Source organism: Mauremys mutica, chromosome 6 (genome assembly GCF_020497125.1).
Source record: "Mauremys mutica isolate MM-2020 ecotype Southern chromosome 6, ASM2049712v1, whole genome shotgun sequence".
Classification (NCBI taxonomy): Eukaryota; Metazoa; Chordata; order Testudines; family Geoemydidae; genus Mauremys; species Mauremys mutica.
In genome coordinates this window covers 683,126-707,155 of record NC_059077.1, presented here as the reverse complement: position 1 = coordinate 707,155, position 24,030 = coordinate 683,126, and the positions used below count along the sequence as shown (strand labels likewise).

Here is a 24,030-nt window from a genome sequence, read left to right as displayed (position 1 = left end):
GCCACGGCTGTTCAGTGCGGTGTTCTTGGACTCGCAGTCAGCTGCACTAGCATGGAGTACGCGCATTGCTTCAGCAGACTTCCCGTTATCTGTGGAGAAAGACCAAAGGCTCGGTTTGGTGGTGAAGGCACTCGGCCAGGTTTATTGTCAGCAAAGCACAATGCTAGCTCCCTGTCCAGTGGGTCACGCAGGGACACTAACACAGGTACGCCCGTAGCTAGATAAAGGCTCAGTCAGTGCTCCGAGATCCTGGCCCCTCGGCCTCTACAAAGATGTCCCTCCTATGACTTCTCCTTTTATACATTGATACAAACAAGTTGAGTATTATGCTCCAGATGTTGTTAGTAACCACCTGTGGTGGGGCATCTGCCCCCCCTTGGCAGAGGAGGGGTTAACAGAACCCTGGGGAGGTTGCATGGGAGCAGCCAATAGGAGAGAGGCTGTGAGGAAGAGCCAATCAGGACCCAGCACATCCATACAAAAGGGAGCTGCGGGGCAGAGTAGGGCAGTTGCTGCTGGGAGCCCAGGGAGGAAGGACTGAGTCCCTGTGGGGCTGAGAGCACTGTCAGCCCCTTGGACAGAGCAGTGGCTGGCTCCTGGGACTGAGCAGCTGAGGCCCTGAGGTGAGGGTGTTGGTGTCACTAGGCATAAATCTAGGTAACTCGGGAGGATGAAAGACCACGAGTGTCGATGAAGTCTTCTTGCTCTAGGCCTATGTGAACCAAAGTATCTTCATGTTAAGCGCTTCTGTTAGCCTTACTAAACTTTTGTAACCTCCTGTGCTATGTGCTGACTGCTAGCAGCTGCAAGGCCGGTTAGCACTAGATGCAGCCAATACTAGATAAGATAGGCAGAAAGCAAATGCTGTAATCAAAGTTATATGCATGAGAAAGTAGCCCACACCGTGGGAAAGTACAGAAAGAGAAAAAACAAAGGGGGTATAAATACTGGGACCCCGCCTGCGTGCGGGTGTGCAGGATTTGAGATGGCTATTTCTCCCTTGCACCTTATTTGAGCTCAAATAAACTTGGTTTGCTTCTCCACCCTGGTGTGTTAATTAGTGTGACGCACACCGGGCAACGAACCCCGCTGGTGCCCCCTCGGGCCCTCTGGGCTGGCAACAAGGGCAAAGATGCTGGGGTCCTGGGGAAGTGGCCCAGGGAAATAAAGCAACGTTGACCGAGGTTGTAGGGAGGCAGCAGGAGTCTGCTATTTACAGGGTCTCTGGGCTGGGGCCCGGAGTAGTAGGCAGGCCCAGGTCCCCGCCACTGGCCCAGGCTGGACTGTTAGACAGACAGACAGACACACACATGGAAGGGGGAAGCCCAGATGCTGAACTAGCCGGAGGGCTGAGGCAGGAAGAGGACACGGCGGTTCTGGGAGCTGAGAGAGGAGCTGTAGGCGGGAGCAGAGACAGACTGCCGGTGTGCAGACTGCGGACATGGGCGTCAGCCTCGAGCTGATCCTCAGCCCAACCAGCAGGAGGCGCCAGTCTGGCGATGAGAGCTGCACCCCGTGACACCACCCTTGTGCCTGATAGTGTGAACCAAACATCCTCCTCCATTATCCTGTCATCCCGTCCTTCTCTTACGAGTGTCGGCGTGTTCCTCTACGGGGTCTTGGGAATGTGCTTACGTAGTTACTTGAGAACTCCTGGCGTTCTTGTTCCATCCACTCCGGTCAGGAAGGTGCTGACTTGGTCGGCCAATTCCTGGTGGCTACTTTTCTGCCAAGGCCAGGCCTACTTTGGTTCCCAACCTCTGGTCCACACTGTCAGCCATGCCTAGGGCTCCAGCCAGGCCTTCTGCCCCTCCTTTTTGTCTCTTTCTGGGGAGGGGCTTTACCCATCACCCCAGAAAAGCATAAGGCATGGACTGAAATGACCCCGTGGGCTCTGTATTACCCATCCCTATGTTTCTGCCCCATGGGCCCAATGGGCCACACAAAACCAGCTTGACCCGTCCTTTTTGGGTACCTGCACCACGGGGAGACCCAAGGGCTAGAGGACTGCTGGATCACCCCCACCCTTAAAAATCTCTCTCCGGGTCCTGGGCAGTTTTCCCCATGACTCTGAATGGGGAACACCTTACAGAGGGTGGGCTGTGTTTTGTTTTTTCTCTCAGGGATGAGAACCATCACCTGGTCCCCAGTGGCTTAGGAGCAGGCACGCGCCGTGCAGTCGTACCAGATCTTCTGCTTCCCTTGGGCCCTGACTAGATTCTCCCTGGCCAAGTCCATGAGCTCAGCGAGCTTTTCCCAGAAAGTAAGTACATGCTCCACCAGGGATTCTCCATTGGGGGAGGCCTTCTCCTCCCATTCATCCCTCACCAAGTCCAGGGATCCCCTCACTCTCCTCCCGCACAGCAACTCGAAAGGAGAAAACCCATTTGATTCCTGGGGCACTTCACTGTATGCAAACAGCAGGTGGGGTAAATAATTGTCCCAGTCCTGAGGATGCTGGTTCATGAAGCTCTTCAGCATCATCTTCAGAGTCCCACTGAACCTCTCCACCAGCCTGTTGGACTGAGGGTGATATGCCCAGGCCCAGGTGTGTCGGCCCCAACCCAAACATTGGAGCAGGGTTGACATGAAATTGGACCCCACTCTGTAAGGACCTCCTTGGAGACCCCCACTCTGCTGAAACCGGTCATCAGCGTGTCTTCCACAGTGTCCGCCTCGATAAAGGACAGAGCCACCGCCTCAGGGTAGCGGGTAGCGAAATCTACCACCACCAGAATGTATTTCTTCCCAGACCCGGTCGCCTTGCTGAGGGGTCCCACTATGTCCATAGCCACCTTCTGAAAAGGCTCCTCTATGATAGCTCAATGTGTTTGATTCTAAAGTAGCCGTAGGGCTTGGCTACACTTGCAAGTTACAGCACATTAAAGCAGCCCTGGGCGCCCTAACTCCCGACCTGTCCACACTGGCAAGGCACGTAGCGCCCAGACTCCCCGGCTGGAGCGCTCCTGGTTCTCCACCTTGGCGAGTGTGATAACGCTTGCTGCACCTGGCTACAACGCCCGGGCATCAGTGTGAATGAGGTGTTGCGTTACTGCGCTCTGGTCAGCCTCCAGAAATGTCCCATAAACCCCTTAAGTCCAGTGGTCACTCTTGTTGCTGTTTTGAATCACTGCAGGAATGCGGAAATGCCCTTTGAAAGCTCTGTTTCTGACAGCCGGCTGCTTATCTGCTCCAAGACAAAACAACCATTGGTGTGGAATGCTGTGTGAGAGAGAGAGGTGGGGGTGGGGAAGGGGGGGGGTCTGCTGCTGTCTGAGCTTACAAAACAGCACACTGACATGCTCTCAGCCCCGCAAAAACCCACTCTCTCTCCCCCACAACACACTCCCTGTCACACTCCACCCCACCCCCACATTTGAAAAGCACGTTGCAGCCACTTGCATGCTGGGATAGCTGCCCATAATGCACTGCTCCCAATGCCGCTGCAAGTGCCGCAAATGTGGCCATGCCAGTAAACTGGCAACTGTCAGTGTGGGCACACTGCAGCGCTTTCCCACGGCGCTGTACATCCGCACGGGTAGCCATGCCCCGAGTGAAGCATTGGTCAGCTTCCTGAGAAAGGAATTTGCAGATTAAGTGCCCAGTCAAGAAACACTTAACTGACAATGCACCTTGGGAGACTCCAACCTACATATTGGAAGTCTTCCTGGGAACGTTCAAGGCAGCATGTGAGCGATGGCTGCTCTACCTGTGAAGAACTGAGTCATGCATGGACATGTGACTTGACCATGTGACTCCAAACTCCACCTGGCTGCTGTGATTTTCCACAGTAAGAACAAAGAGGTCCTTCCATATGGCAGAGGATATAAAAGGCCCTGGAAACTCCTCCATTTTGTCTTCAATCCTGCTTCTGACCTCTGCAGGAACTTTGCTAGAAACTGAAGCTTTGAATAAAGGACTGAACGACCCATCCAATCTGGGATGTTTGTACCCCAGTGATTTGATTGGTTTAAATCAGCAGTAATCCCATCAAGCCTGAACTAAGAACGTTGCAATTGTTGTATGTACTTGATTCCATTTAACCAATTTTAACACTAATCTCTATTTCTTTCTTTTTATGAATAAACCTTTAGATTTTAGATTCTAAAGGATTGGCAACAGCGTGATTTGTGGGTAAGATCTGATGTGTATATTGATCTGGGTCTGGGGCTTAGTCCTTGGGACTGGAAGAACCTTTTTTTCTTTTACTGGGGTGTTGGTTTTCATAACCATTCATCCCCAGGATGAGTGGCACTGGTGGTGATACTGGGAGACTGGAGTGTCTAAGGGAATTGCTTGTGTGACTTGTGGTTAGCCAGTGGGGTGAGACTGAAGTCCTCTCTGTTCAGCTGGTTTGGTTTGCCTTAAAAGTAAAGGAAACCCAGCCTTGAGCTGTAACTGCCCTGCTCTAAGTAATTGGTCCTGAATTGATATTCTCAGTTGTGTCCCGCCAGAGGCAGTTTCATTACAAATGACAGCATCCCTCCAGAGTGAGTTTGGCTCCCATGGCACCAGTGTTCAGATCAATAGGGTGAATGTTACCTTGGTGATTCTGTTACAGTGGGAGACACTGAGGAGATGCACAGAACGAATGCAGTGACCACGCACGGTTACAAGAGTTTGTTTGTATGATAGGTGATACTCAGCAGATGACTAAGGCTGCAATCACACTTGGGTGCACACAACCTGAGCTACTTCTGTATCCAAACTCATCTGCTCTGATGGCCCTCTCAACAGGCAGTTGTCAGTAGCTGGGTGGTTCCTGCTGGGGCCATCCCTCAGGGCCTTCCCACACTGTCCCTGCCAGGGACCCCTTTTATCTTGTGGTTTTGGCCACGCCTCACACAATATGCATATGCATAAGGGTTCTAACCACCTTGTCCTTATCTGTACTTCCACACCCCCTACTTTGTCTGGTGCCCCACTTTTTATACGGTGTTTTCCTAATTCACCTTCTCATGGGAGCCTGCGGTCAAAGCAGAACTGTCCATGATGTTACTGTCAGGAACCTTGGCATCTAGATGGGGACACGGCGGTCTGTTTTCCCAGAACATCACTGGCAGGCACAGCCGTTACCATAATCTGGTTATCTTACTGGCACAGGGTCACTACTGGTCATCTACCTGTGTCAGGCTGCCTTAAGCCTGGTGAGGCGAAGTAGAAATCTTACAGGCCTCAGCCTGTAGGCCTTGCACTACAGTTGTGCTTCACTTATATATCTAATGCACACTCATCCCTCCTACATACTTGTCCCTCTGATAGTCCTGTCCTACTGATATTACACATGAAATAACATAGGAGGTTACAGCGTGGTCCCAACACAATTAAATGATAGCATGAACTAACTGGCTACAGGTATCCCCACAGAGAATCCAACTGCTGGGAAGGAGGCATGGGACCGGTAAGGTGTGATGTTATTGATATAATCTGGGACCATATAGAACATGGTTGCAACCAAGGACCTGTAGTGGCACCAAATCTTATGTAAAGGGGGTCATATAAGGTGTCTAAGACCAGGTTATGGGTTGCTGGTTATGATTATGCTGTCTGTATCATTTTGTAGTTGAAGTTATAAGTATTGGCTCTATACTGTCTGTATTTCAACTTTGTGCTGTGCTGCTGGGTGACATCCCAGACAAGTTGGTGTTAGCTCTGCCCAGCCTGCTTGATGGCCCATTAAGGACCATCAGCTACACAATTGACCCATTGAGAGATGGCAGATACGCCTGGTAACTCAGCAAAGTATGCAGGGACTTGCTCACGTAACTCCAGACTCCATTTTGCTGTAATTTTCCACAGTAAGGACAAAGAGGTTCTTACACCTGAAAAAAACCTATATAAGGCTGATGCCTCATCTCCATCTGGTCTTCAATCCTGCTTCTTACCTCTGGAGGGACTTTGCTACAAACTGAAGCTCTGAACAAAGGACTGAATGACCCATCCCAGCGGGGGATGTTCCAGAGACTTGATTTGAACCTGCAGTTTACTCCATCACTGCTACAAGCCTGAACTAAGAACTTTACCATTACTGTATGTAATTGATTCCATTTAACCAAGGCTAGCTCTCATCTCTACCTTTTTGCCTTTATGAATAAACCTTTAGATTTTAGATTCTAAAGGATTGGCAACAGCGTGATTTGTGGGTAAGATCTGATGTGTATATTGACCTGGGTCTGGGGCTTGATTCTTTGGGATCGAGAGAACTGTTTTCTTTTATTGGGGTGTTGGTTTTCATAACCATTCATCCCCAGAACGAGTGGCACTGGTGGTGATACTGGGAAACTGGAGTGTCTAAGGGAATTGCTTGTGTGACTTGTGGTTAGCCAGTGGGGTGAGACCAAAGTCCTCTTTGTCTGGCTGGTTTGGTTTGCCTTAGAGGTGGAAAAACCTCAGCCTTGGGCCGTAACTGCCCTGTTTGAGCAATTGGTCCTGAATTGGCAATCTCAGTAGCAGTGGTTTCCCCAGGAATTGAAATTAGGGAGGGTGTTCGAATTTACAGGGGGGATGTCAGGACCAATGAGATATATAAAAGAGATATGAATAAAGTAAATGTTTGTTAGGATTATGCAAATTTAACATAAGAATAATGCAAGCTACACCAAAACATAAAACAGGTCTAGATTTCTAAAAAAATATACATTTAAAAAAAAAGTATTTAATTTAAATTGACTTTTGAAAAGTAAGCCATCATGGGGTAAGAGGAAAGTCCTCTCATGGATCAGTAACTGGTTAAAAGATGGGAAACAAAGGGTAGGAATAAATTATCAGTTTTCAGAATGGAGAGAGATAAATAGTGGTATCCCTGAGGGGTCAGTACTGGGACCAGTGTTGTTCAACATATTCATAAATGATCTGGAAAAATGGGTAAACAGTCAGGTGGCAAATTTGCAGATGATACAAAACTATTCAAGATAGTTAAGTCCCAGGCAGATTGCGAAGAATTACAAAGGGATCTCATAAAACTGGGTGACTGGGCAACAAAAATGGCAGATGAAATTTAATGTTGATAAATGCAAAGTAATGTACATTGGAAAACAATCTCAACTATACATACAAAATGAAGGAGTCTGAATTAGCTGTTAACACTCAAGAAAGATCTTGCAGTCATTGTGGATAGTTCTCTGAAAACATCCACTCAGTGTGCAGCGGCAGTCAGTGATTCCCAACATTCTGTTTGCTTTTTTAAAAAGAACAGGAGCACTTGTGGCACCTTAGAGACTAACAAATTTATTTGAGCATAAGCTTTTGTGGGCTACAGCCCACTTCATCGGATGTAGCCCACGAAAGCCTATGTTCTTTTTGCAATACAGACTAACACGGCTGCTACTCTGAAACCTTTGCTTTTTTAAGAAAGGGATAGATAATAAGACAGAAAATATCATATTGCCTCTATATAAATCCATGGCACATGTACACCTTGAATAGTGCGTGTAGATCTGGTCACCCATCCTAAAAATATATATATATTGGAATTGGAAAAGGTACAGAGATGGGCAACTAAAATGATGAGGGGTATGAAACAGGAGGAGAGATTAAAGTGACTGGGAATTTTCAGCTTAGAAAAGAGATGACTAATGGGGATATGATAGAGGTCTACAAAATCTTGACTGGTGCGAAGAAAGTGAATAAGGAAATTTTATGTAATCCTTCACATAACACAAGAACTAGCAGTCACCCAATGAAATTAATAGGCAGCAGATTTTAAAAAAACAAAAGGAAGTATTTCTTCACACAATATAAAGTCAACCCAGGGAACTCTTTGCCAGGGGATGCTGTGAAGACCAAAACTATAACAGGATTTTAAAAAGAACTAGATAAATTCCTGGAGAACAGGTCCATCTGTGGCTATTAGCCAGGATGAGAGGGATGCAACGCCATGCGCTGAGTGTCCCTAGTCTGTTTGCCAGAAGCTGGGAATGGGCAACAGGGGATGGTCACTTGATGATTCCCTGTTCTGTTCATTCCCTCTGAAGCACCTGGCACTGGCCACTGTCGGAAGACAGAACACTGGGCTAGATGGACCATGGGTCTGACCCAGTATGACCATTCTTATGTAAAAATTAATTATAATGAAAATGTTTAGTACAGAAACTCCCCAACATAATGACCTCCCAAGATAGCAACAATGTGAGATACCAACCTTGGCAAATACTGCATTTTAAAAATCTTGGCCTACTAGGAAACATATTTATATAAGTTTCCATTCCCAGTCACAAATCTAGCATTCTGGAGCAAAGTGACTAAAATATAGTCCAACAAACAAATGTTTATTTAACATGCTCCCCTCTTTTCCCTCCACCGCACCCCACTCACCGGTGTTGTCCTTGGTCAGTGGAGACTCAGAGTTCAGAGGTGCTTTCACGTGAGTACACCTTCCAGGTGGGGGACAAAAAGGCACAGTTTGCTCTGGCCACGGCTGTTCGTTGTGCCACCGTTCACTCCACCGCTCTGTTGCCAATGGCCCTGCACAGTCACCTTCTGCTGTCACCTACCACTGTGACCTCTCCGAGTTGGTCTCTTGAGGTTCCACCAGCTCTCAGGCTATGGCTACACTTGCACTTCAAAGCGCTGCCGCGGCAGCGCTTTGAAGCGCTAAGTGTAGTTAAAGCGCCAGCGCTGGGAGCCAGCGCTGGGAGAGAGCTTTCCCAGCGCTGTCCGTACTCCACCTCCCTGTGGGGAATAACGTACAGCGCTGGGAGCAGTGCCGCAATTTGCAGCGCTGGAGAGGGTGTGTTTTCACACCCTGCTGCAGCGCTGCAAATTTGCAAGTGTAGCCAAGGCCTGTGATTTCAGCTGAGCCCTCAGTGCGGGAACCTCACTGCTAGTGCAGTCTGGGGTGTCTCTTACACAAAAACACTGTCCCCACAGGAACACTGTCCCCACAACAGGACTAAGCACTAAGGCCTTGGCTACACTTACAAATTTGCAGCGCTGCAGCAGGGTGTGAAAACACACCCTCTCCAGCGCTGCAAATTGCGGCACTGCAAAGCGCCAGTGTGGTCAAAGCCCCAGCGCTGGGAGCGCGGCTCCCAGCGCTGTATGTTATTCCCCACAGGGAGGTGGAGTATGGACAGCGCTGGGAGAGCTCTCTCCCAGCGCTGGCGCTTTGACTACACTTAGCGCTTCAAAGGTCCCACCCTCTCTCTTGATGCCTTCAAATCATCACAGGCTAAGTACAGTTCTACTGCCCTTTACTCATACAATAAGAACAACATTTCATCCCCCCCTTCCCCCCACATTCAAGTGGTTTGTAACCCAACTCCAGCCAAAATCTATCACTTGGACAGCACAGCTCTGTTTGCTGGATACCTAGGTAGATTAGGTGTGAATGTAAATATAATCTGGCCCTGAAGCCTTAGCCCCCAGCTCATCACTAGCTGTCAGGGAGAACTCATTTAGATTTTGCTTACAAATCATCATTTGAAATTATTAGGTTGGCCAACATCACCGAAATGAATGCACTGACATCATAAAAAACAGCGGTATAAGGAAGCAAGAAAGCTAGTCTATGCTCATACTTTTCCAATCTATTATACTTTTTCAGATACACATATTTTATCATACACTGTATAAGCTTTTAAAGTGTGTATTAATGTTTCAGTTTAAATTCAGATTTCCAAACAGTCACTAAATTGGTATGTAACTAGCTCACAAAACTGGGGGGGGGGGGGGAAATTCAGGGGGGGTGTAGGGAAATCACTGCTCAGTAGGGTCCCGCCAGAACCAGCATCATCACATAAAGAAAAGGCTGTGAATTGTTCTTGACTTAGAGAGACTATGAGGCCACAGGAAAGCATGGAGCTGGTTTTGCCAGCTGTGGCACTGCTAAACGAACAAGGACTGGAACTGGCCCTCGGTTTGCTAGCAAAGATTCTAAGATCTTCACAGTGGATTATGGATTTTAACATATTCTGCCTAGTCCTGAATAGCTGCAGAGTAATGGACTGGCAGATGGGAAGTTATAACTGCAAAGCGCTGGCTAAGAGAGGCTGGCCCCAGATCACTCATTGCACCTGTCTGGGAGGCAGGGGCGGGTGCTGGCGAATATGTAATGTCATTATTTCCGCAAGCGTTGGTGACCATTCAGAGACTCAGGATCTTGGCTGCTAATGGACTCCAGTTCCCGCCTTGCCCCTGCGCTGCCGTGCATGGCACACGGAGAATCTTTGTCCTGCCATCACCTCTCTCACTGGCCCGGGGTAATGTGCCCTCGCACACCCCATGAGCCATGGCAGGGCATAGCCCTCAGAGCCAGGCACCTTTCCACCTCTCGCTGCAGGCCAACGGCCCTGCTGGTCTCCGTCCGCCTCTGCCGTGTGCTGGGATCTATCTATAGCTGGTCACTGACCGCACTCCTCACAGCACTGCCCAGGTCACACGGCTTCTTTTCATTTTGTCTTGCTGGCCCTGCCAGCGGCTTGGGCTGGAGATTGAATTTCAGTGAGACAGACACAAAATAACCGAAGTGCCCGCTCACTTCTGGGAACTGCCAGCAAGGAGAGAACCAACGCAGCTCAGGTTGCAGCTCCGGCCTGCTGCGAGGGGATATAAAGACAGGGCCTGATGGGTGGCCCCAGACTAAGTGCCTGGGAGACTCAATTGGCTTCTGCAGGCGGCTTCTACTCCAAGTGATGATGGGGAAAATCGGCTTCTCCCTGATCCTCGCCCTGGCTCTGGTGACCCTCAGCACCTCTTCAGAGAGAAAGGTATGGGGCAGGCTGGGCAGGGTGAGGGGCCGAGGGGGCTGGGCGCTGGCTCTGGGGTGTCTCAGAGTCAGGCAGGGCGAGGGGCCGAGGGGGCTGGGCGCTGGCTCTGGGGTGTCTCAGGCCGGGCAGGGTGAGGGGCGGAGGGGGCTGGGCGCTGGCTCTGGGGTGTCTGAGGCCGGGGCAGGGTGAGGGGTGGAGGGGGCTGGGCGCTGGCTCTGGGGTGTCTCAGGCCGGGCAGGGCGAGGGGCGGAGGGGCTGGGCGCTGGCTCTGGGGTGTCTCAGGCTTGGCAGGGTGAGGGGCCGAGGGGGCTGGGCGCTGGCTCTGGGGTGTCTCAGGCTTGGCAGGGTGAGGGGCCGAGGGGGCTGGGCGCTGGCTCTGGGGTGTCTCAGGCTGGGCAGGGATAGGTTCCGAGGGGGCTGGGCGCTGGCTCTGGGGTGTCTCAGGCTGGGCAGGGTGAGGGGCCGAAGGGGCTGGGCGCTGGCTCTGGGGTGTCTCAGGCAGGGCAGGGCGAGGGGCCGAGGGGGCTGGGCGCTGGCTCTGGGGTGTCTCAGGCCGGGGCAGGGCGAGGGGCCGAGGGGGCTGGGCGCTGGCTCTGGGGTGTCTCAGGCTGGGGCAGGGCGAGGGGCCGAGGGGGCTGGACGCTGGCTCTGGGGTGTCTCAGGCTGGGCAGGGTGAGGGGGGGAGGGGGCTGGGCGCTGGCTCTGGGGTGTCTCAGGCTGGGCAGGGAGAGGGGAGGAGGGGGCTGGGCGCTGGCTCTGGGGTGTCTCGGGCAGGGCAGGGGGAGGGGCCGAGGGGGCTGGGCGCTGGCTCTGGGGTGTCTCAGGCCGGGCAGGGTGAGGGGCCGAGGGGGCTGGGCGCTGGCTCTGGGGTGTCTCAGGCTGGGCAGGGCGAGGGGCCGAGGGGACTGGGCGCTGGCTCTGGGGTGTCTCAGGCCGGGCAGGGCGAGGGGCCGAGGGGGCTGGGGGCTGGCTCTGGGGTGTCTCAGGCTGGAGCAGGGTGAGGGGCCGAGGGGGCTGGGCGCTGGCTCTGGGGTGTCTCAGGCTGGAGCAGGGCAAGGGGGCTGGGTGCTGGGTCTGGGACGGATCAGGTTCATGTAGGGGGTTCCTGGTGTGGGCAGGCAGGAGTGGGAGCTCGGTTCTCTTGGGGAGGTGGGGAGCGGGTGGAGCCTTTCCCCCTGCAGGGATTTCGCTCTGGCTGGAAGCCCCGACATCTGTTACAGCCAGGGAGATTCTGTCTCCCATAATGTGCAGGGACAAGAACAGCTCCAGGGGCTGTTTCATTGTAAATCTCCCCAACCGAGGAGCGATGGACCCGCGAGCAGCACGAAGGGCGCGTTTGGGCTGCAGAGAATAAAGCCCATCAGGCTGTCACTAGCGAGTGGGGGAACACCTGGGAGAAGCCCTGGAAGCGTTGTTATTATTGGGGGTCCCCATCACATCTGGTAGATCATAGAATTGTAGGACTGGAAGAGATCTCCAGAGGTCTCTAGTCCAGTCCCCTGCACTCGGGGCAGGACTAAGCATTATCTAGACCATCCCTGACAGGGGTTTCTTCAACCTGCTTTTAAAAATCTCCTGTGACGGAGATTCCACAACCTCCCTAGGGAATTTATTCCAGTGCTTAATCACCCTGACAGTTGGGAAGTTTTTCCTAATGTCCAGCCTAAAACTCCCTTTGCTGCAATTTAAGCCCATTGCTTCTTGTCCTAGCCTCAGAGGTTAAGAACAATTTTTCTCCCTCCTCATCATGTCCCCTAACAGATGCAAGTTTGCCATCCCAGGTATTAACACATACTCTGAGTTAATTAATAAGTAAAAAGTGATTTTATTAAATACAGAAAGTTGGATTTCATAGAATCATAGAATCATAGAATTCAAGATCAGAAGGGACCATTATGATCATCTAGTCTGATCTCCTGCAAGATGCAGGCCACATAAGCCGATCCACCCACTCCTGAACTAATTCACTCCCTTGACTCTGCTGTTGAATGCTCCAAATCATGATTTAAAGACTTCAAGTAGCAGATAATCCTCCAGCAAGCGACCCCTGCCCCATGCTTCGGAGGAAGGCGAAAAACCTCCAGGGCCACTGCCAATCTACCCTGGAGGAAAATTCCTTCCCGACCCCAAATATGGCGATCAGCTGAACCCCGAGCATGCGGGCAAGACTCTCCAGCCAGACCCTCTGGAAAGGGCTAACAATATCCCAACATTGACCCTTTGTACTAATTACCAGTGTGGCACGTTATTGACCTATTGACTAAACCCGTTATCCTATCACACCATCCCCTCCATAAACTTATCCAGCTTAATCTTAAAGTCATGGAGGTCCTTCACCCCCACTGTTTCTCTCGGTAGGCTGTTCCAGAATTGCACTCCTCTGATGGTTAGAAACCTTCGTCTAATTTCAAGCCTAAATTTCCTGACTGACAATTTATATCCGTTTGTCCTCGTGTCCACATTAGCACTGAGCTGAAATAATTCCTTTCCTTCCCTGGTATTTATCCCTCTGATATATTTAAAGAGTGCAATCATATCTCCTCTTATCCTTCTTTTGGTTAAGGAAAACAAACCGAGCTCCTCAAGTCTCCTTTCATACGACAGGCTTTCCATTCCTCGGATCATTCTAGTGGCCCTTCTTTGTACCTGTTCCAGTTTGAATTTATCCTTCTTAAACATGGGAGACCAAAACTGCACACAATACTCCAAATGAGGTCTCACCAACGCCTTATATAACGGGACTAGCACCTCCTTATCTCTACTAGAAATACCTCGCCTAATGCATCCCAAGACCACATTAGCTTTTTTAACGGCCACATCACATTGCCTACTCATAGTCATCCTGCGATCAACCAGGACTCCTAGGTCCTTCTCCTCCTCCGTTACTTCCAACTGGTGCGTCCCCAGCTTATAACTAAAATTCTTGTTAGTCATCCCTAAATGCATAACCTTACACTTCTCATTATTGAATTTCATCCTGTTACTAATACTCCAGTTTACAAGGTCATCCAAATCTCCCTGGAGGATATCCCGATCCTTTTCCGAATTGGCAATACCTCCCAACTTGGTGTCATCCGCAAACTTTATCAGCCCACTCCTACTTTTGGTTCCGAGGTCAGCGATAAATAGATTAAATAAAATCGGACCCAAAACCGAACCTTGAGGAACTCCACTGGTAACCCCCCTCCAACCCGACAGATCACCCTTCAATACGACCCTCTGCAGTCTCCCCTTTAACCAGCTCCTTATCCACCTCTGGATTTTCATTTCGATCCCCATCTTTTCCAATTTAACCAGTAATTCCTTATGCGGTACCGTATCAAACGCCTTACTGAAATCAAGATATATTAGATCCACCGCATTTCCCTTGTCTAAAAAATCTGTTACTTTCTCAAAGAAGGAGATCAGGTTGGTTTGGCACGATCTACCTTTCGTAAAACCATGCTGTAATTTGTCCCAGTTGCCATCGGTCTCAAGGTCCGTAACCACTCTCTCCTTTAAAATGTTTTCCATGACTTTGCATACTACAGATGTTAAACTAACAGGCCTGTAGTTACCCGGGTCACTTTTTTTCCCCTTCTTGAATATAGGAACTATATTAGCTAATCTCCAGTCAAACGGTACAACCCCCGAGTTTAGAGATTTATTAAAAATCATCGCTAACGGGCTTGCAATTTCACTCGCCAATTCCCTTAATATTCAAGTGGTTCCAAGTAGTAACAGACAGAACAAAGTAAGTCACCAAGCAAAATAAAATAAAACATGCAAATCTATGTCTAATCAAACTGAATACAGATAATCTCACCCTCAGAGATGCTTCAGTAAGTTTTTTCCTCAGACTGGACACCTTCCAGGCCTGGGCACAATTCTTTCCCCTGGTACAGCTCTTGTTCCAGCTCAGGTGGTAGCTAGGGGATTCCTCATGATGGCTCCTTCTTTGTTCTCTTCCACCTATTTACATATCTTTTCCATAAGGCAGGAATCCTGTGTTTCTCTGGGTTCCCACCCCCCCTTCTCAATGGAAAAACACCAGGTTAAAGATGGATTCCAGCTCAGGTGACACGATCACATGTCACTGTAAGACCCCCCCGCAAGCCTTCATTCCTCCCAGCCTGACTCACAGGAAGGCCTGCCTCCAAACAGAGCCATCCACAGTATTGAGTAACAGGCCTACCCTGTCCTGGTCTTCCTCTTGCTTCTAATGTATTTGTAGAATGGTTTGGGGGTTTTGTTACCCTTTATGTCTCTAAGTAGTTTAATCTCGTTCTGTCCTTGGCTTTTCTAATCCTGTCCCTACAGACTTGTGTTATTTGTTTATATTCATCCTTTGTAATTTGACCAAGTTTCCACTTTTTGTAGGACTCTTTTTTGAGTTTCAGGTCATTGAAGATCTCCTGGTTAAGCCAGGGTGGCCTCTTGCCATACTTCCTGTCTTCCCTATGCAATGGGATAGTTTGCTCCTGTGCCCTTAATAATGTCGCCTAGAAAAACTGCCAACTCTCTTGAACAGTTTTTCCCCTTAGACTTGCTTCCCATAGGATTGTACCTACCAACTCCCTGAGTCTGCTAAAGTTGCCTTCTTGGAATCCATTGTCTTGATTGTGTTGTCCTCCCTCCTACTGTTCCTTAGAATCACAAACTCTCTCGTTTCATGATCACTCCCACCCAAGCTGCCTTCCACTTTCAACTTCTCAACCCGTTCCTCCCTATTTGTCAAAATCAAATCTAGAACAGCCTCCCCCCAGTAGCCATCTCCACCTTCTGAAATACAAAACTGTCTCCAATACATTCCAAGAACGTCTTGGATAACCTGTGCCCTGCTGTGTTACTTCCCCAACAGGTCTCTGGGTAGCTGAAGTCCCCTATCACCACCAAGACAGCAGCTTACAAAGCTGGATGCCGAGTGTGGCTGTGCTCAGCTTTCCCCGCCCCTCCGGTTACCCAAGTTATACCAGCCAACTGGCAGGACCCAGCAATATCTCACAGGGTGACAATCCCTTGTCTGCCCTCGGGGAGGAAGGGCCCGGTTATTCTAGGGCTGGGGCTAGGAAAAGGGCAGGTTCTCGAAAACAGGTTGCTAATGTTTTAAGTAACATTTTTAAAACCCAGCCAGATGAGCTGTATTTTAACACGTGTGAGCTGGTTATGTTGCAGCCTAGGCTCCCACATAGGGTTCACCTTGACCAACTAATACTTAAACTACAACTGGCTTGTCTCCACTAGGGTTCTAAGACGTGTCAGGTAAAACATGTCAGCCAACCTGATTTAAAGACACATCTTTTTGTGTTGTGATTGTGGGTCAGTTTGTATTTTGCAGCTCCTTGAATGGTCTGCCAGGGATAGCCCACAATGGCTTAAATAAAGTGTGGGCCACACAGCGCCACCTAGTGGCCGAACAGCGTGGTACAGCTTAGCATCCCATTCCCGTATGAGCGCCATGGGGCCTGGCCGCTCTCCAGGACCCTCGCCCAGCCTGGGCCCCACTGCTCTCGGGCACAGATCCCTGCGGCTGCCTCAGTCAGCTCCTCTGCCTGTGGGGAGAGGGAGCAGGTGGCGAGGAAATGGAGGACAGCTCCCCCCTCCCGTGCGTTAAGAAGGAGAAAGCAGACCCCACCCCCCACCCCCAGGAGCAGAGGAGGCCCCCAGTTCTGTATTTATGGTTTAGGATGTTTTCAGTTACTTGCATTTCTGGTGGAATCCCCAGCCTGAAAGACCCAGAGACAGGTGGGGCAGGGTCACAGGAGGGAAGGGGCTCCCCTGGAGAGCTCCGGAAGCAGAGTCCCCCCACCCTCAGGAGCAGAGGAGGCCCCCAGTTCTGTGTTTAGGGTTTAGGATGTTTTCAGGTAGTTGCGGGGTCACAGGAGGGAAGGGGCTCCCCTGGAGAGCTCCGGAAGCAGAGCTCACACCAAGACTTCCTTGTTCATCTCTGGTTTGAGCGGTCGGTGCCCTGCGTTCCGCTGGCAGGGCCGTCGCCTCGGCTGAGCATCAGACCCTGCAGTGGTGTGGGGGGTCCCTGTTCCTGCCGACTGCGTCCCTCCCTTTCCAGTGTGTCCTGTCCGGATCGTGGAAGAGCAGCGTGGGCTGCAAGATGGTTGTATCTGAACTCAGCGAGGCTGGAGTGTTCTCGGGTTCATACCTCTCTGCGGCAATGGCCCCCAAGGCTGACCGCCTGCCGTCGCGCCTGCATGGAATCCAGCACGGCGCCAGCCTGACGGAGCAGCCAACCTTCGGCTTCACCGTGAAGTGGCAGTTCTCAGGTGTGTAGCCTGCGCGGCCTCGGTGCCGGCCAGGCGGAGCCAGGGGTAAGCGTGGTCTGAGGGGGGCTGACAAGCCTGGGGATCTCATTCCCCGCTCTTGGGGAGGGCTGGCCCTTTAAGGGAAGGGGCTGTCAGGGGGGTCCCTGGGGGTGAGTGTGGGCCGGGGGGCCCCAGGCCCAGGAGGGTTGGGGGGGGTGAGCATGGGCCGGGAGGCCCACAGAGGGGTCAGGGGGGGCCATGGGCCAGGGGGCCCCAGGCCCAGGGGGGTCGGGGGAGGTGTGGGCCAGCGAGCCCCAGGGGGGGAGGGGCTGGGGAGGTGAGAGTGGGCCAGGGGGCCCCAGGGCCAGGGGGGCCTAGGCCCGGGGTGGAACGTGGGGGTGAGTGTGGGCCGGGGGGGCCCCAAGCCTGGGGGGGCCGGGGGGTGAGTGTGAGCCGGGGGGCCCAGTCCCAGGGGGGTTGTGGAGGGGGGACGGTTATGACTGCACAAGGAGCAGGAGGGGGTGACACGTCATGGCAAGGGGGGGCTACACTAGGGCAGAGCGTTAAAGGCGGGGAGGGGACGGGTTGTGACTGGGGAGGGGGCTGGAAGGCAGGTGCTGTCGGTGGCTGCCCTTGCAGGTGGGGCAAGGTCGGGGCTGCGGGGGAGGGGCAGAGAGTGGGGGTGGGAAGAGGTGGGGCGAGGGAAGGGCTGTGGGGGAGGGGTGGAGTGGGGGTGGGGAGAGGTGGGGCGAGGGAAGGGCTGCGGGGGAGGGGCGGAGTGGGGGTGGGAAGAGGTGGGGCGAGGGAAGGGCTGCGGGGGAGGGGCGGAGTGGGGGTGAGGAGAGGAGGGGCGAGGGAAGGGCGGCGGGGGAGGGGTGGGTGGCGTGGGGGTGGGAAGAGGTGGGGCGAGGGAAGGGCTGGGGGGGAGGGGCGGAGTGGGGGTGAGGAGAGGTGGGGCGAGGGAAGGGCTGTGGGGGAGGGGTGGAGTGGGGGTGAGGAGAGGTGGGGCAAGGGAAGGGCTGTGGGGGAGGGGTGGAGTGGGGGTGGGGAGAGGTGGGGCGAGGGAAGGGCTGCGGGGGAGGGGCGGAGTGGGGGTGAGGAGAGGTGGGGCGAGGGAAGGGCTGCGGGGGAGGGGCGGAGTGGGGGTGGGAAGAGGTGGGGCGAGGGAAGGGCTGGGGGGGAGGGGTGGAGTGGGGGTGAGGAGAGGTGGGGCGAGGGAAGGGCTGTGGGGGAGGGGTGGAGTGGGGGTGGGGAGAGGTGGGGCGAGGGAAGGGCTGCGGGGGAGGGGCGGAGTGGGGGTGGGAAGAGGTGGGGCGAGGGAAGGGCGGCGGGGGAGGGGCAGAGTGGGGGTAAAGCACCCCCCCTCCCAGGGAACACTAGATGTTGGCCCCTGTGCCCCTGGAGCTGTTGAGGAGGAAGCAGCACTGGGATCTGGAACTGGCCTCCCGGCCCGGGGCGGGGGGTGTCCCTGCGGGTTCCTTTGGGAAGGGGGCAGGAGGAGCAGAGACGCAGCGACAGGTGCAGCCCAGTCACTGGGCGCCTGGCCCTGGGACGAGCTGGGAGCGCTGCAGCCCTGGAGCGCCCACGGGGTCGGCTCCTATGGGGAGAGCTGTGGGGCCCAGGGCTGGCTGGGCCGGGCTCGGAGCTGCCAGCAAAGCCCCTCTCGCCTGCCATGTTTGCATCCCAGATGCCTGGCTCCAAGACCCATTTCGCCTACAGAACTAAACGACCCGCAGGGTCCTGCGCTGGGCCAGTCGCGCGGTCACAGAGGGGTTTGTGACGAGGCGGTTCTGGCGGGACCCCACTGAGATGCCAAATCAGGACCAATTGCTCAAACAGGGCAGTCACAGCCCCAAGCTGGGGTTTTTCCACCTCTAAGGCAAACCAAACCAGCCAGACACAGAGGACTTTGGTTTCACCCCACTGGCTAACCACAAGTCACACAAGCAATTCCCTAAGGGCTAGTCTACACTTACCTGCCGGGTCGACGCAGTGAGTTCGACTTCTCGGAGTTCGAACTATCGCGTCTAATCTGGACGCGATAGTTCGAACTCCCCGCGCGCTCCGGTCAACTCCAGTACTCCACCACTGCAAACGCTGGTGGCGGAGTCGACCTTGGAGCCGCGGACTTCGATTCCGTGGCGTCTGGACGGGTGAGTAGTTCGAACTAGGGTACTTCGAATTCAGCTACGCTATTCACGTAGCTGAATTTGCGTACCCTAGTTCGACCCCCCTTCTTAGTGTAGACCAGCCCTTAGACACTCAAGTCTCCCAGTATCACCACCAGTGCCACTCGTCCTGGGGATGAATGGTTATGAAAACCAACACCCCCAATAAAAGAAAACGGTTCTCTCGATCCCAAAGAATCAAGCTCCAGACCCAGGTCAATATACACATCAGATCTTACCCACAAATCACGCTGTTGGCAATCCTTTAGAATCTAAAATCTAAAGGTTTATTCATAAAGGGAAAAAGGATAGAGATGAGAGGTAGAATTGGTTAAATGGAATCAATTACATACAGTAATGGCAAAGTTCTTGGTTCAGCCTTGTAGCAGTGATGGAGTAAACTGCAGGTTTAAATCAAGGGCTTGGCTACACTTGCAGATGTGCAGCGCTGGGAGTTACAGCTGTCTTCGTACAGCTGTGTAGGGAAAGCGCTGCAGTGTGGCCACATTTGCAGCACACTGCACTGACCGTCCCCTGGGGCTGGAGCCAGCCTTGGGGAGACACTGCAGAGGACCCAGTGGGTCGCTCTGGGGTGACTATTGCAGGTGACCCACCCCAGCGACACGCAGCGAACTCCCTCGGGCTCCGGGCTCTGTCTGGGGGTCCTGTGGGGGGTCTGTCACGGAGTGTGGGGGAGTCCGTCCCTGCACCCCTCTTCCTGGGACTCACAGTGACTCTCAGCCAGCCAGTAAAACAGAAGGTTTGTTGGACAACAGGAGCACAGGATACAGCAGAACTCGTGTTCAGAGCCAGGACCCCTCAATCTGGCCTTTCTGGGGGTTCAGGGTGTCTGGATTCCAGCATAGGTTCCCCTGCAAACCCCCCACCCAGCTCCTAAACCGAAAAACTGACCCAACCCTCTCCACTCAGCTCCTTTCCTTTGTCTAGCTCCCGGGCAGAGGTGTCGACCTCCCCTCCCCCCTGCCTAGCTCATGTTACAGGCTGAATACCTGGCTCTCACCTATCTCTCACCTATCTCGACAGCCCCTACTCCACCACACCTCTCCCCGCTCAGAGACTGAACTGAGCGGGGTCACTCTGCCCAGTGACCCGGGGAAGTTCGGGGCCCCCTCTCCGGGACAGCGCATCCGCTATCAGGTTGGCCCTTCCCTTCACGTGGACCACGTCCATGTCATAGTCCTGCAGGAGCAGGCTCCACCTCAGGAGCTTGGCGTTGGCTCCTTTCATCTGGTGCAGCCAGGTCAGGGGAGAGTGGTCGGTGTACACGGTGAAGTGGCGCCCAAAGAGATATGGCTCCAGTTTCTTAAGGGCCCACACCATGGCCAGGCATTCCTTCTCGATGGCCGCGTACTTCTGCTCCCGGGGTAGCAACTTCTTGCTCAGGTACACGATGGGGTGTCTCTCCCACTTTTCATCCTCCTGCATCAATACCGCCCCCAGCCCCGTGTCTGAGGCATCAGTGAACACCAGAAAGGGCTTGTCAAAGTCTGGATTTGCCAGAACTGGGCCTCTGAGCAGAGCCTCTTTCAGCGCCCGGAGAGCCTGCTGGCACTGCTCGGTCCAGACCACCTTATCCGGCTTCCCCTTCTTGCACAGCTCAGTGATGGGGGCGGCTATGGCACTAAAGTGGGGCACGAACCTCCGATAGTACCCCGCCATCCCAATAAAGGCCTGGACCTGCTTTTTGGTCTGGGGAGCGGGCCAGTCTCTGATCACCTCCACCTTGGCTGGTTCCGGCTTTAGGCAGCCGCTCCCCACCCGATGGCCCAGGTAAGATACTTCCGCCATCCCCACCTTGCACTTCTCAGCCTTTACGGTTAACCCAGCCTCCCGGAGTCGATCCAGCACTTGTTTAACCTGGGACACGTGGTCCTCCCAGGTCTGGCTGAAGACGCAGATGTCGTCAATATACGCCACAGCAAAACTCTCCATCCCCCTCAGTAGCTGATCCACCAGGCACTGGAAGGTGGCCAGCACTCCCTTGAGGCCGAAGGGCAGGGTCAGAAACTCGTAGAGCCCCAAAGGGGTGATAAAGGCTGATTTCAGCCTGGCATCCGCGTCCAGCGGCACTTGCCAGTAGCCCTTTGTAAGATCCATGGTGGTGAGGTACCGAGCACCTCCCAGCTTGTCCAGGAGCTTGTCAGGCCTTGGCATGGGGTAGGCATCAGATACGGTGATGGCACTGAGCTTTCGATAGTCCACACAGAACTGGATCGACCCGTCCTTCTTGGGGACCAGCACCACTGGGGAGGCCCAGGGGCTGGCAGACGGCTGGATCACCCCCAAGGCCAGCATGTCCCTGACCTCTCTTTCTAGGTCCTGGGCAGTTTTCCCGGTGACCCGAAAAGGGGAGCATCGTATAGGGGGGTGTGACCCGGTCTCCACCCGGTGGACAGTCAAATTAGTGCGCCCAGGCTGGTTGGAAAACAGCTGTCGGTACAGATGCAGCACCCCTCTGATCTCAGCCTGCTGGGCCGGGGTCAGCTGATCAGAGAGGAGAATTGCCTCCAGGGCAGAACCAGCCTTTGTCCCTGGGAATAGATCCACTAAAGGGTCATCTCCCTGCTCCTCCCAGTGCCCACACACGGCCAACACCATATTCCCCCTGTCATAATATGGCTTCATCATATTCACATGGTACACCCGGCGGTGGTGCGCCCGGTTCGACAGCTCCACCACATAGTTTACCTCATTTAGTTGCTTGATAACCTTGAAGGGCCCTTCCCAGGCAGCCTGGAGTTTGTTCTTTCTCATGGGGATGAGAACCATCACTTGATCCCCGGTGGCAAAGGCGCGGGCCCGCGCCGTACGGTCGTACCAGACCTTCTGCTTCCTCTGGGCTCGGGCCAGATTCTCCCTGGCCAGGCCCATGAGCTCAGCAAGTCTTTCCCAGAAGGTCAGGACATACTCCACCACCGACTCTCCATCAGGAGCGGCCTTTCCCTCCCATTCGTCTCTCATCAGGTCCAGGGGCCCCCTTACCCGCCTTCCATATAACAGTTCGAAAGGCGAGAACCCAGTAGATTCCTGGGGTACCTCCCTGTACGCAAACAGCAGGTGAGGTAAGTACTTGCCCCAGTCCTGTGGGTGCTGGTGCATAAATGTTTTTAGCATCATCTTTAGCGTCCCGTTGAACCTCTCCACCAGCCCGTTGGTCTGGGGGTGATACGCTAAGGCCCAGTTGTGCCAGACCCCACATTTCTCCCACAGGGACTGGTGCAGGTCTGACATGAAGTTGGACCCCTGGTCCGTTAAGACTTCCTTGGGGAACCCCACCCGGCTGAAAATGGTCAACAGCGCATCTGCCACGGTGTCTGCTTCGGTGGAGGACAAGGCCACCGCCTCGGGGTAGCGAGTGGCGAAATCTACCACCACCAGGATGTGTTTCTTCCCTGACCGGGTCGCCTTGCTGAGAGGTCCCACTATGTCCATGGCCACCTTCTGGAAAGGTTCTTCTATGATGGGTAAAGGCCTCAAAGCTGCTTTCCCCTTGTCCCGGGCCTTCCCCATCCTCTGGCAGGGGTCACAGGATCGGCAGTACTGTCGGACATGGGTGAAGACCCCAGGCCAGTAAAAGTTCTGTAGCAGTCTCTGCCTGGTGCGCCAGATTCCCTGGTGCCCGGCGAGGGGAATGTCATGGGCCAGGTACAGGAGCTTGTGGCAAAACTTCTGGGGAACCACCAGCTGCTTCCTGATCCCCCATGATCCACCTCCCCGGGGGGAGCCCATTCTCGGTACAGGAACCCCTTCTCCCACAGGAACCTCTCCTTGCATCCTCTCCTCATGGTCTGTACCGCACTGAGGTCAGCCCGGTCCCTGGGCTTCCGCAAGGAGGGGTCTTTCTGCACCTCGGCCTCTAACTCAGCAGCTGGGACAGGGATGGGGACCTGCTCTCTCTCACCAGCTGGGTCTTAGGCCACAGCCTCTCTGGGCCGTGTCTCTGGGCGTTCCCTCCCCACCAGGTTAGGGTCTTGCGCCTCGGGCAGAGTACCTTCCCCATTGTCAGGGCGCAGTGCCCTGCGTGGACTCTGACTACGGGTCACAATCAGGGTACCCCGGGCGTTGCTTGGCCAATCCTCGAGGTCCCCCCCCATTAGCACCTCTGTGGGCAAATGTGGGTGCACCCCCACGTCCTTGGGGCCCTCCTTGGCCCCCCATTTCAGGTGCACCCTCGCCACGGGCACCTTGAATGGGGTCCTGCTCACGCCCATAAGGGTCATGTAGGTGTCAGGCACCATCCGATCTGGGGCCACCACCTCGGGCCGGGCCAGCGTTACCTCTGCGCCCGTGTCCCAGTACCCAGTGACCTTCCTCCCATCCACCTCCAGGGAAACAAGGCACTGTTTCCGGAGGGGCAGCCCCGTGCCCACTCTGTAGACCAAAAACCCTGGGTCCGGAGCATCCAGCCCCCCAGAGGAGCTGACCTGGGGCCCTCTTCCCTCTTTCCCAGGTGGAACGCTGCCATCCCCCCTTTCCTGGGGATGTTGCCCCTCATCCGACTGGGTTTTTACCCAGTCAACCCTCTGCGGGTTGGGTCTGCTCGGTCTGTCCCTGAGCTTGGGGCACTGGGCCCGTATGTGGCCTCGCTGGCCACAGTGAAAGCAGCCCATGTCTCGTGGGTCCCCTCGAGTGGGTCGGGTGGACCTAATGCTGGATGTTCCCCTTTGGTGGGGGTTCTCCATAGGCCCCCGCTGGGAGGTCCCATGGTGACTTTCTCTCTGCGTTGAGGCAGGCCTGCTCCCTCGATACTCCTCCCTGCCATCCCCTGCCCGACTGTCCACAAACTGGTCGGCCAGCTGGCCGGCGTGCTGTGGGTTCTCCGGCTTCTGGTCCATCAACCACAGCCGCAGGTCAGAGGGGCACTGCGCATACAGGTGCTCCAGTATGAATAGGTCAAGC

General features: G+C 53.9%; 1 protein-coding gene across 2 annotated transcripts in view; it reads left to right on the top strand.

Annotated features, from left to right (window-relative positions):
* The first annotated feature begins 511 nt into the window (after nucleotides 1–511).
* LOC123373068 (avidin-like) overlaps nucleotides 512–24,030 on the top strand; it is a 28,647-nt gene continuing 5,128 nt past the window's right edge. The window contains exons 1-3 of one of the 2 annotated variants that reach the window (XM_045021827.1): nucleotides 512–623; nucleotides 2,124–2,263; nucleotides 16,753–16,963. In XM_045021827.1, coding sequence (XP_044877762.1) covers nucleotides 2,237–2,263; nucleotides 16,753–16,963 — 238 coding nt within the window. In that variant the 5' untranslated portion in view covers nucleotides 512–623; nucleotides 2,124–2,236. Of the gene's footprint in view, nucleotides 624–2,123; nucleotides 2,264–10,329; nucleotides 10,707–16,752; nucleotides 16,964–24,030 lie in introns of those variants that run through there. The other variant, XM_045021826.1, reaches the window with a different exon arrangement.